The following is a 13,264-nucleotide window of genomic DNA, read 5'->3' on the forward strand; positions in this document are numbered from 1 at the left end:
CTCCAGCTTCAGCGATTTTTGCAATTCGTTCCCGTCGTTCCAGTTTATCCATGTATCTCCGATTTGGAAAGATAACTCTTTGTGTTGTTGTTTGTTTTGTGCTGTTCCTTCTTTTTCCGTAGTGTATTTCTATATTGTTTTAGCGATTCACCATAGTGAAGGCGTAGGCTCAGGTTTTCTCTATGTTTTTGGTTGGATGGGTTTCCCAATTTCTTTCTTAGGTTCTTGCATTCTTCATCAAACCATTTGTCATTGTTGTTAAATCTCTTAGGTTTTTAGATTTTATAAGGAAGCTGAGAGGTATACTGTTATACTGAGAGGTATACCAATATACTGTTTATGTTTTCTACTAAGTTTACACCTTCACAATTACAGTGAATCGTTTGGTCCAGGAAGTTGTCTAAAAGGGATTGAATTTATTGTTGTTTAATTGTTTTTCGGTAGGTTTCCACACTACTTTCCTTCCATCTATAGAATTTTTTTATATTATTCATTTGCTTTGGCTATGATGCCTCATGATTGAGTATTGCTCTGTTCAAGTAGACTGTGATTTTGCTGTGATCTGATAGGGGTGTCAGTGGGCTGACTGTGAATGCTCTGAGACTATGGGTTGAGGTCAGTAATAAAGTAGTCTACAATACTACTGCCAAGAGATGAGCTATAGGTGTCACTACCATAGGAGTCCCCTTGAAGCCTACCATTGACTATGTACATACCCAGCGTGCGACAGAGCTGCAGGATTTGTGACACGTTTTTGTTGTTTATGTTGTCATAGTTGTGCTTAGGGGGGCATATGGGGGAGGGAATGATGTCACCTCCAGGTAGGTGTTTGTCTCCCTGTGTGCTGAGGGTGTCAGGTTCTTGTCCAGTTCTGGCATTTAGGTCACCACAGACTAGTACATGTCCCTGGGCCTGGAAATGATTGATTTCCCCTCCAGGATGCAGAAGCTGTCTTCATTAACGTATGGGCATTCTAGTGGGGGGATATAAATAGCACACAGGAGGACATTTTTCTCTGTTGAGATAATTCCCTTTGTAATTTATAGCCAAATATAAAATGTTCCTGTTTTGATTAATTTAATAGAGTGAGTTAGGACTGCTCTATACCAAATTAGCATATCCCCTGAGTCCCTTCCCAGCTCTCTGTGACCTAGGGGGCAACCAGTGCGTCCATCTCCTCTATACCATTTTTCTTGTAGAATGACAATGTCTGTATTTCTGATTTCTTTGGTGAAGTCCAGGTTCCTGCTCTTTAGACCAAAGGCAGATTACCTCAGGCCTTGGATTTTCCAGGATGAGAGTGAAGGCTTTGTGTTCCATAAAGTGTCCAATGTTATTCGTCTCACTCTCTCTCACTCTCTCACCCCATCTCTCACTCTCTCTCCCCTCTCCCTATCTCTCACTCTCTCTCCCATCTTCTTATCTCTCTCCTCTCTCTCTCACTCTCGCTCTCTATCTATCGGCGTCTATGTTTATTTCTCTCCATTTCTCTTTCACCTCTCTCTTCCTATCTCTCTCTTCTCTCCCTATCTCTCTGTCTCCCTCTTTCTCTCTCTCCCTCTCAGTCGGTGTTGTGATAAGAAGAGTTGTGGCAACAGAAACGAGACACCCTCTGACCCCGTCATCATTGACAGGTAAGCAGGGTCCCCCCTCTCACCTGTCCCAGTTGTCATGGTGATGTACTTGTGTACACCACTGTGCTGCGATGTGTACAGAGGAGGAAGGTATGCCAGGGTGTGAGAGTGTGTGGGTGTGTGATAAGCATTGAGCAGCTCAGGGTTGCTTCTGTCAAGTCTTGGTTGTTATGTTGAGTTGTCTCAGTGAAACAACCTGAACCTCCAGCTCATACAGTACCTGTATCAGTCCTCCTAACAATCCCATACTGTACCTGTATCAGTCCTCCTAACAATCCCATACAGTACCTGTATCAGTCCTCCTAACAATCCCATACTGTACCTGTATCAGTCCTCCTAACAATCCCATACTGTACCTTTATCAGACCTCCTAACAATCCCATACAGTACCTGTATCAGTCCTCCTAACAATCCCATACTGTACCTGTATCAGTCCTCCTAACAATCCCATACTGTACCTTTATCAGACCTCCTAACAATCCCATACAGTACCTGTATCAGTCCTCCTAACAATCCCATACTGCACCTGTATCAGTCCTCCTAACAATCCCATACTGTACCTGTATCAGTCCTCCTAACAATCCCATATTGTACCTTTATCAGACCTCCTAACAATCCCATACTGCACCTGTATCAGTCCTCCTAACAATCCCATACTGTACCTGTATCAGTCCTCCTAACAATCCCATACTGTACCTGTATCAGTCCTCCTAACAATCCCATATTGTACCTTTATCAGACCTCCTAACAATCCCATACAGTAACTGTATCAGTCCTCCTAAAAATCCCTTACAGTACCTGTATCAGTCCTCCTAACAATCCCATACAGTACCTGTATCAGTCCTCCTAACAATCCCATACAGTACCTGTATCAGTCCTCCTAACAATCCCATACTGTACCTGTATCAGTCCTCCTAACAATCCCATACTGTACCTGTATCAGTCCTCCTAACAATCTCATACTGTACCTGTATCAGTCCTTCTAACAATCCCATACAGTACCTGTATCAGTCCTCCTAACAATCCCATACAGTACCTGTATCAGTCCTCCTAACAATCCCATACAGTACCTGTATCAGTCCTCCTAACAATCCCATACAGTACCTGTATCAGTCCTCCTAACAATCCCATACAGTACCTGTATCAGTCCTCCTAACAATCCCATACAGTACCTGTATCAGTCCTCCTAACAATCCCATACAGTACCTGTATCAGTCCTCCTAACAAACCCATACAGTACCTTTATCAGACCTCCTAACAATCCCATACAGTACCTGTATCAGTCCTCCTAACAATCCCATACTGTACATGTATCAGTCCTCCTAACAATCCCATACTGTACCTGTATCAGTCCTCCTAACAATCCCATACTGTACCTGTATCAGTCCTCCTAACAATCCCATACTGTACCTGTATCAGTCCTCCTAACAATCTCATACTGTACCTGTATCAGTCCTCCTAACAATCCCATACAGTACCTGTATCAGTCCTCCTAACAATCCCATACAGTACCTGTATCAGTCCTCCTAACAATCCCATACTGTACCTGTATCAGTCCTCCTAACAATCCCATACAGTACCTGTATCAGTCCTCCTAACAATCCCATACAGTACCTGTATCAGTCCTCCTAACAATCCCATACAGTACCTGTATCAGTCCTCCTAACAATCCCATACAGTACCTTTATCAGCCCTCCAAACAATCCCATACTGTACCTGTATCAGTCCTCCTAACAATCCCATACAGTACCTGTATCAGTCCTCCTAACAATCCCATACAGTACCTTTATCAGTCCTCCTAACAATCCCATACTGTACCTGTATCAGTCCTCCTAACAATCCCATACAGTAACTCCCTCATTAGTTGACTTTGCTTAATGTCCTCCTTCCTGTGGTTTTGCTGCAGTGACCTGTTTCTCAAAAATTACTCTTAACGAGACCATGCTAATTAGACAATCACTCTCATTACTCTTCCAGAAGTGTATGTGTGTGTGTGTGTGTGTGTGTGTGTGTGTGTGTGTGTGTGTGTGTGTGTGTGTGTGTGTGTGTGTGTGTGTGTGTGTGTGTGTGTGTGTGTGTGTGTGTGTGTGTGTGTGTGTGTGTGTGTGTGTGTGTGTGTGTGTGTGTGCCTGGCTCATTATCCTGTAAAATGTCTGGGAATTATTATTATTTCTAGTTATTCATTGTTATTGTGAATTATTGTTATTTTCTTGTGTTGCTATTTCCTTTTTTTATTTAGCATATTGTTCTTACTTTTTAACTCTGCATCTTTGGGAAAGGGCTCGTAAGTAAGCATTTCACGGTAAAGTCTACACCTGTTGTATTCAGCGCATGTGACAAATACAATTTGATTTAATTTGAAACAGCTGATAGCTGACCAACTGTTATTTAACAAACTAAATAACACCAGAGGAGGAGAGAGAAATAGGAGAGAGATGAGAGAGAGAATAGAGAAGAGTGAAAAGAGGAGAGAGAAAGAGTAGAGAGATGAGAGATGAGATAGAAGAGAGATAGAAGACAGGAGAGAGGAGATAGAAGACAGGCGAGATAAGATAGAAGAGAAGAGAGATAGAAGACTGGAGAGAGGAGATAGAGGACAGGAGAGATGAGATAGAGGACAGGAGAGATGAGATAGAAGACAGGAGAGATGAGATAGAAGAGAAGAGAGATGAGATAGAAGAGAAGAGAGATAGAGGACAGGAGAGATGATATAGAAGACAGGAGAGAGGAGATAGAAGACAGGAGAGATGAGATAGAAGAGAAGAGAGATAGAGGACAGGAGAGATGAGATAGAAGACAGGAGAGATGAGATAGAAGACAGGAGAGATGAGATAGAAGAGAAGAGAGATGAGATAGAAGAGAGGAGAGATGAGATAGAAGAGAAGAGAGATAGAGGACAGGAGAGAGGAGATAGAGGACAGGAGAGGTGAGATAGAAGAGAAGAGAGATGAGATAGAAGAGAAGAGAGATAGAAGACAGGAGAGAGGAGATAGAGGACAGGAGAGGTGAGATAGAAGAGAAGAGAGATGAGATAGAAGAGAAGAGAGATAGAAGACAGAAGAGAGGAGATAGAGGACAGGAGAGATGAGATAGAGGACAGGAGAGATGAGATAGAAGAGAAGAGAGATGAGATAGAAGAGAAGAGAGATAGAGGACAGGAGAGAGGAGATAGAGGACAGGAGAGATGAGATAGAAGAGAAGAGAGATGAGACAGAAGAGAAGAGAGATAGAAGACAGGAGAGAGGAGATAGAGGACAGGAGAGATGAGATAGAGGACAGGAGAGATGAGATAGAAGAGAAGAGAGATAGAGGACAGGAGAGATGAGATAGAAGAGAAGAGAGATAGAGGACAGAAGAGTGGATATAGAGGACAGGAGAGGTGAGATAGAAGAGAAGAGAGATGAGATAGAAGAGAAGAGAGATAGAAGACAGGAGAGAGGAGATAGAGGACAGGAGAGGTGAGATAGAAGAGAAGAGAGGTGAGATAGAAGAGAGATAGAAGACAGGAGAGAGGAGATAGAGGACAGGAGAGATGAGATAGAAGAGAAGAGAGATGAGACAGAAGAGAAGAGAGATAGAAGACAGGAGAGAGGAGATAGAGGACTGGAGAGATGAGATAGAGGACAGGAGAGATGAGATAGAAGAGAAGAGAGATGAGATAGAAGAGAAGAGAGATAGAAGACAGGAGAGAGGAGATAGAGGACAGGAGAGATGAGATAGAGGACAGGAGAGATGAGATAGAAGAGAAGAGAGATGAGATAGAAGAGAAGAGAGATAGAAGACAGGAGAGAGGAGATAGAGGACAGGAGAGAGGCTGTTGTTCAGCGTAGGACAGGTGGTTTTAATATTGTTTCAAGGGGAAGTTGAAGTTGTATAATTGAGTCTCTTTCAATGACAGACTGACCAGGTGAATCCAAGTTAAAGCTGTAATCACTTATTGATGTCACTTGTTAAAATCCACTTCAATCAGTGTAGATGACGGGGAGGAGACAGGTTAAGAAGGATTTTTAAACTTGATACAATTGAGACATGGATTGTGTATGTGTGCCATTCAGAGTGAACAAAAAATGTAAGTTCCTTTGAACGGGGTATGGTGATTTGTGTCAAGAACTACTGCGCTTCTGGGAGTTTAACTAAACAGTTGCCCATGTGTATCAAGAATGGTCCACCACCCATTGTCCTATCCAGCCAACTTTAAATGTTTATTTAACTAGTCAAGTCAGTTAAGAACAAATTCATATTTACATTGACGGCCTACACCGGCCAAACCCGGGCGGCGACACTGGGCCAATTGTGTGCTGCCCTATGGGACTCACAATCACGGCCAGTTGTGATACAGCCTGGATTCAAACCAGGGTGTCTGTAGTGACGCCTCAAGCACTGAGATGCAGTGCCTTAGACCGCTGCGCCACTCGGGAGCCCAACTTGACACAACTGTGGAAAGCACTGGAGTCAACATGGGCCAACGCTTTTGACACCTTATAGAGTCCATGCACCAACAAATTGAGGCTATTCTCAAGGCAAAAGGGGGTGCAACTCAATATTAGGAAGGTGTTCAGTGTAATTTGTTAACTTGTTTGTGGAAATGCTGAATAGGCTACTACAACTGCAAAGAATGTAGTGCTGCAAAATGAGCAAGTAGATCCTCCTCAATTTTCTCTCTCTCTCTCCTTCTTTCTCACTCTATCCATCTCTCCTTTTTATCTCTCTCTCCTTCTTTCTCACTCTATCCATCTCTCCTTTTTCTTTATCTCTCCTTCTCTCTTTTTTCACCTGACCTATTTTCTAATCCAGGAGGTGTGTGTTTTTCCATGTCCTAATTTGATGTTAGCCAATGCTACCCTCACACCTGAGCCTCAGCCTAGTAGGCCAACAGCACAGCACAGCCCAACACAGCCCAGCCAACCTGGTCTCATGACTAGACGTAACATTAGTATGATATGTAACGTGTTGTATGATTATGTAACACAGAAAGTTACTTAAGGCCCAAAATGAAAAATTAAAGTAGGGTGATGGATGGGTAGGCATGTAACGTGAATGTCTAGCAACCCAAAGGTTGAGTGTTCAAATCTCATCATGGACCATTTTAGCTAATTTGCAAATTTTCAACTAATTTCTACTTTTTAGCTACTTTGCAACTACTTAGCATGTTAGCTAATCATTCCCCTAATGCTAACCCTAACCCTAACCTCAACCCTTTAACCTAAATCCTAACCTTAACCCTAACCTTAACCCCTAACCCTAATCCCTAGCCTAGCTAACGTTAGCCAAAACAAATTGGAATTCGTAACTTATCATAAGTTTTGCGAATTTGTAACATGTCATATGAAATGGATGATGGACATTTACAAATGAATACATACCATATGAAACGTAACATCTCATACTAATTGGAATGTCCCGGATTTACATTTACTATGTTACGTCTACCCATGAGTCCAGGTTGGTGGAATTCAGCCCAACACAGCACATACAGTAACTTAATTAATCTACTGATCAGATCAGAGTTTAACTATAGAATTACATGTGTGTGAAGGCTTAATATGCTGACAACTAGGCTCAGTCAAAATTCTGGGATGACAGGGGTAAGCCCCTATGCATGAGCTAAAGAGACGAACAAACACACACACACACACACACTGATGGGCAGGCTGACCCTGTGGTGTTGGGGTGCAGCTGTCTCAGAGCGCTGAGGTGAGGCCTTCCACTTCACTGGAGCAGAACAGTGGCTGCAAACACACACACACACAGTCGCGTGCACACACACACACACACACACAAACCCGAGCCAGGTATAGATCCCCCTACTAACCCAGCCACAGTGATAGCAGCACAGCTATCAGCATTACAGCATTTCATCAGTTATAATACTGGTCATTGCTTCATTAAAACACACAATACGTAGACAATACGCACACACGCACACACATGCACATACACACACACACACACACACACACACACACACACACACACACACACACACACACACACACACACACACACACACACACACACACACACACACACACACACACTAAATCAAAAGGAATTGTCTTTGCTCTGATTGGTAAGAAATCCTGTAAACTGCAGCTTTGGTCTGAGCTGTTTTATGATGTGTGTGTGTGTGTGTGTGTGTGTGTGTGTGTGTGTGTGTGTGTGTGTGTGTGTGTGTGTGTGTGTGTGTGTGTGTGTGTGTGTGTGTGTGTGTGTGTGTGTGTGTGTGTGTGTGTGTGTGTGTGTGTGTACTTGTGTTTTGTGTTGGTATATGAGGGTAAGTCTCAGTCTTCAGGCAGAGCTGTCAGTGCAGCTGAAAAGTGACACTCCTGTGCGCCTCTCTATGTCTTCCCCAGGGGAACGTGTGTGGCCGACTTTACCCCCTGACACTGGGGTAATAATAAGAAGGGTGCACATTGTCCTTGTGTGTGTGTTGATGGAGGTTTTCTGGCAAGTGTGTGAGTGTCTTCAATGAAGAATGTCAGACAGGAAGTGCTCCTCCCAGGCAAAGTGATGTCATCACTAGCACCTTCCTGTTCCAGAGGGCCCAATCTCTCCCTCCCTCTCTCTCTTCCTTCCTCTCACCCTCCATCCCTGTCTCTCTTCCTTCCTTCCTTCCCTCCCCCTCTCTCTCTCTCCCTCCATCCCGGCTCATTGTTATGCAGACAGACCTTCCCTAAGGTGGTGGTCGCTTCACAGCACTGACCTGCATACACACACACGCACGCACGCACGCACGCACGCACGCACACACACACACACACACACACACACACACACACACACACACACACACACACACACACACACACACACACACACAATTCTCTGCATGTGTTTAGTCTGCACCCAGCCCCAGGGGACTGAGGAGGAGAGTTGTGATTGACAGGTGAGAGTTGGGACGTCAAGGCTTTTTAAAACACCACAGTCCACCTCTCTCTCTCGCTCCTTCTTTCACTCTCTTTTTTGTAATACTGTATAACTCATGATTTTCAAGTAAAACTCTTCTCTTCTCTGAAATCTACTATTTAGTCATTGTTCTTACACTTTCATTTGACCTCTCACCCTTTATTTTGTTTGTGTTGTGTGTTGGGAATGAAGGGGTGTATCAGGCCAGAGCAGAGCTGGAGAATGAAGGGGTGTATCAGACCAGAGCAGAGCTGGAGAATGAAGGGGTGTATCAGGCCAGAGCTGGAGAATGAAGGGGTGTATCAGACCAGAGCAGAGCTGGAGAATGAAGGGGTGTATCAGGCCAGAGCAGAGCTGGAGAATGAAGGGGTGTATCAGACCAGAGCAGAGCTGGAGAATGAAGGGGTGTATCAGGCCAGAGCAGAGCTGGAGAATGAAGGGGTGTATCAGACCAGAGCAGAGCTGGAGAATGAAGGGGTGTATCAGACCAGAGCAGAGCTGGAGAATGAAGGGGTGTATCAGACCAGAGCAGAGCTGGAGAATGAAGGGGTGAATCAGGCCAGAGCTGGAGAATGAAGGGGTGAATCAGGCCAGAGCTGGAGAATGAAGGGGTGAATCAGGCCAGAGCTGGAGAATGAAGGGGTGTATCAGACCAGAGCAGAGCTGGGGAATGAAGGGGTGTATCAGGCCAGAGCAGAGCTGGGGAATGAAGGGGTGTATCAGGCCAGAGCAGAGCTGGAGAATGAAGGGGTGTATCAGACCAGAGCAGAGCTGGAGAATGAAGGGGTGTATCAGACCAGAGCAGAGCTGGAGAATGAAGGGGTGTATCAGGCCAGAGCAGAGCTGGGGAATGAAGGGGTGTATCAGACCAGAGCAGAGCTGGGGAATGAAGGGGTGTATCAGACCAGAGCAGAGCTGGAGAATGAAGGGGTGTATCAGGCCAGAGCAGAGCTGGAGAATGAAGGGGTGTATCAGACCAGAGCAGAGCTGGAGAATGAAGGGGTGTATCAGACCAGAGCAGAGCTGGAGAATGAAGGGGTGTATCAGACCAGAGCAGAGCTGGAGAATGAAGGGGTGTATCAGACCAGAGCAGAGCTGGAGAATGAAGGGGTGTATCAGGCCAGAGCAGAGCTTCTCTCTCTCTCTCTCTCTCTCTCTCTCTCTCTCTCTCTCTCTCTCTCTCTCTCTCTCTCTCTCTCTCTCTCTCTGTCTCTCTCTCTTTCTCTCTCCTCTCTCTCTCTCTCTCCTCTCTCTCTCCAAGATGTGCCCTGGAATATGCTTTTCAAACGACGCATGACGAGTGTGTGTGTGTGTGTGTGTGTGTGTGTGTGTGTGTGTGTGTGTGTGTGTGTGTGTGTGTGTGTGTGTGTGTGTGTGTGTGTGTGTGTGTGTGTGTGTGTGTGTGTGTGTGTGTGAGTGTGTGTGAGTGAGCGGTAGCGGCTGCAGCTCCGTTTAGTTGTCACATCTTCCTCCAGGCCTGCTGAGTGCTGTCTGAGAGCCCATCGGAAGTAACTGAACAAATGATTGAGGGGAGTTGAGGCAGTGTAAAGAGACTTCCTGTCTATAATCTGTCCAGGATGCCTATGTGTGAGAGACTGAAACACAAAGACATTGAGAGAGAGTGAGATGGGTAAACACTGCCTTTTTAGACACAGACATGAACATATTAAACAAATCTGAGCAGAGTAATTCATCATACATTTCAGAGCTCAGACAGCCCTAAATATAATCTATCCACCTTTCCTGGTTTATAACTCCACCATCTTGTTTCTTGTATTGTATTGTTAGTGTTTGTTTGACTCTGCAGGAATGTTCCGTTTTGTTTTGTTTTCTACTGTTTATTTTTGTTTGTGTTTTTGTTTTTATATATGTGTGTGTACGTGTGTGCGTGGGCATCTGTGTGTGTGTGTGTGTGTGTGTACAGGAAATAGTTGTTCTATTACTTAAGAATGGTAACGGAGCCTCACTCGTTACCTATACACAGATACATATGAAGTGCATTCGGAAAGTATTCAGACCCCTTCACTTTTTCCACATTTTGTTACATTACAGCCTTATTCTAAAACAGCTTACATTTTTTTTAAATCATCATCATTATACACACAATACCCCATAATGACAAAGCGAAAACAGGTTTTTAGAAATGTTTGCAAATGTATAAAAAATTTACATAAGTATTCAGACCCTTTGCTATGAGACTTGAAATAGAGCTCAGGTGCATCCTGTTTCCATTGATCATCCTTGAGATGTTGTCCACCTGTGGTCAATTCAATTAAATGGACATGATACGAGAAAGGCACACACCTGTCTATATAAGGTCCCACAGTTGACAGTGCATGTCAGAGCAAAAACCAAGCCATGAGGTCGAAGGAATTGTCCGTAGAGCTCCGAAGCAGGATTGTGTCGAGGCAATGATCTGGGGAAGGGTACCAAAATATGGCTGCAGCATTGAAGGTCCGCAAGAACACCGTGGCCTCCATCATTCTTAAATGGAAGAAGTTTGGAACCACCAAGACTCTTCCTAAAGCTGGCCGCCCGGCCAAACTGAGCAATCGGCGGAGAAGGGCCTTGGTCAGGGACGTGACCAAGAACCTGATGGTCACTCTGACAGAGCTCCAAAGTTCCTCTCTGGAGATGGGAGGACCTTCCAGAAGGACAACCATCTCTGCAGCACTCCAACAATCAGGCCTTTATGGTAGTGGCCAGATGGAATCCACTCCTCAGAAAAAGGCACATTACAGCCCGCTTGAAGTTTGCCAAAAGACACCTAAAGACTCCCAGACCATGAGAAACAAGATTGTCTGGTCTGATGAAACCAATATTGAACTTTTTGGCCTGAATGTCAAGCGTCACATCTGGAGGAAACCTGGCACCATCCCTACGGTGAAGCATGGTGGTGGCAGCATCATGCTGTGGGGATGTTTTTCAGCGGGAGAGACTGGAAGACCAGTCAGGATTGAGGGAAAGATGAACGGCTCTAAGTACAGAGAGATCCTTGATGAAAACCTGCTCCAGAGCACTCAGGACCTCAGACTGGGCCTATGGTTCACCTTCCAACAGGACAACGACCCTAAGCACACAGCCAAGACAACGCAGGAGTGGCTTCAGGACAAGTCTCTGAATGTACTTGAGCCGGAGCCCGGACTTTGAACCCGATCTAACATCTCTGGAGAGACCTGAAAATAGCTGTGCAGCGACCCTCCCCATCCAACCTGACAGAGCTTGAGAGGATCTGCAGAGAAGAATGGGAGACTGTCACCAAATCAGGTGTGCAAAGCTTGTAGCATCATACCCAAGAAGACTCAATGCTGTAATTGCTGACAAGGTGCTTCAACAAAGTACTAAGTAAAGGGTCTGAATACTTATGTTAATGTGATATTTCTGTTTTTTGCAAACATTTCTAAAAACTTTTTTTAGCTTTGTCATTGTGGAGTATTGTGTGTAGACTGATGAGGGGAAAAAAATATTTAATCAATTTTAGAATAAGTCTGTAACATAACAAAATATGGAAACTGTCAAGGGGTCTTACAAACACTCAGTCAATATGATACATGGTCATTTAGCAGACCATTATATTCTAATCAACTTACAGTTGTGAGGTGTTATTGAATACACTCTGACACACGGACACAAATACACACACTAGTAGTGAGCCTGGCGTGAGCCCCATTCTGACTCTGTAAGTGACTCTTGAGACGACTGAGGAGGGAGGGAGGGAGGGAGGGATCATTACAACACTGTATATAGACATAATATGACATTTGAAATGTCTTTATTCTTTTGGAACTTTTGTCACATTTGTTTTTTATCTATTTCACTTGCTTTGGCAATGTAAACACGTTTCCCATGCCAATAAAGACCCTTAAATTGAAATTGAGTTCTCCCTTTCACTCCATGCTACTCCTATCACTGGTAGCGCCCAGTGTAGTAAGACTACTGACCTGAAAACCTGAGCTAAAACCCAACAACATGTAATTAGTGTCGAAGCAGTGGATTGGCTTACAGCGTTGATCAACACTGGTACCACTAATTAGCTCCCTTTAGACCTGTGTGTGTGTAGAGGATGTTGATATACACGGTTAGATCCCCTGTGAGATGAGAATCAAGCTCATACTCTGAGTCGATATTCACTTAATAATAAGGAATTGCCCTTGACCACGCCCACACATTGGGGAAAACAAACATTCTTTCCCGTTGACCCCCGTTGACCCCCGTTGACCCCCAGTGTAGAAGAGCCAACTGCGTTGCCGATTTTCTTTGTTATACAGAAATAACAAAACATGTCAAAAAGCGACTGTGTTGTTCAATTAAGCAATACGTCCAGAGGGGGTATGGTATATGGCCAATATACCACGGCTAAGGGCTGTTCTTAGGACACAGCTCTTAGCCGTGGTATGTTGACAATATATCACAAACCCCCAAGGTGCCTTATTGCTATTATACACTGGTTACCAACAAAATTAGAGCAGAAAAAATAAATGTTTTGTCATACCCATGGTATACGGTCTGATATGCCACGGCTTTCAGCCAATCAGCATTCAGGGCTCGAACCACCCAGTTTATAAAGTACATTTAATCACAGGTAAGACATTTACCTTGTTTAGCATAGTCCGTTTTAAACTCCACTCAGTACTTGTGGATTTCTTGTCCTTTTGTATGTGTTGTTGGCTAGCTTAATGTTCTGGTTGGTAGCTAGCTAGCACTCGTAGCTAAGGTTAGTACCA

The 13,264-nt window shown here is 44.3% G+C and overlaps 1 protein-coding gene across 3 annotated transcripts in view; it reads left to right on the forward strand.

Moving 5' to 3' along the window:
* The window catches only part of LOC129858687 (transcription factor COE1-A-like), a 115,791-nt gene that overhangs the window by 16,512 nt on the left and 86,015 nt on the right, over positions 1-13,264 (forward strand). For all 3 annotated transcript variants that reach the window (XM_055928010.1, XM_055928011.1, XM_055928009.1), the window contains exon 6: positions 1,566-1,634. In XM_055928010.1, the coding sequence (XP_055783985.1) occupies positions 1,566-1,634 (69 nt within the window). The remainder of the gene's footprint in view (positions 1-1,565; positions 1,635-13,264) is intronic.

Source organism: Salvelinus fontinalis, chromosome 6 (genome assembly GCF_029448725.1).
Source record: "Salvelinus fontinalis isolate EN_2023a chromosome 6, ASM2944872v1, whole genome shotgun sequence".
NCBI lineage: Eukaryota > Metazoa > Chordata > Actinopteri > Salmoniformes > Salmonidae > Salvelinus > Salvelinus fontinalis.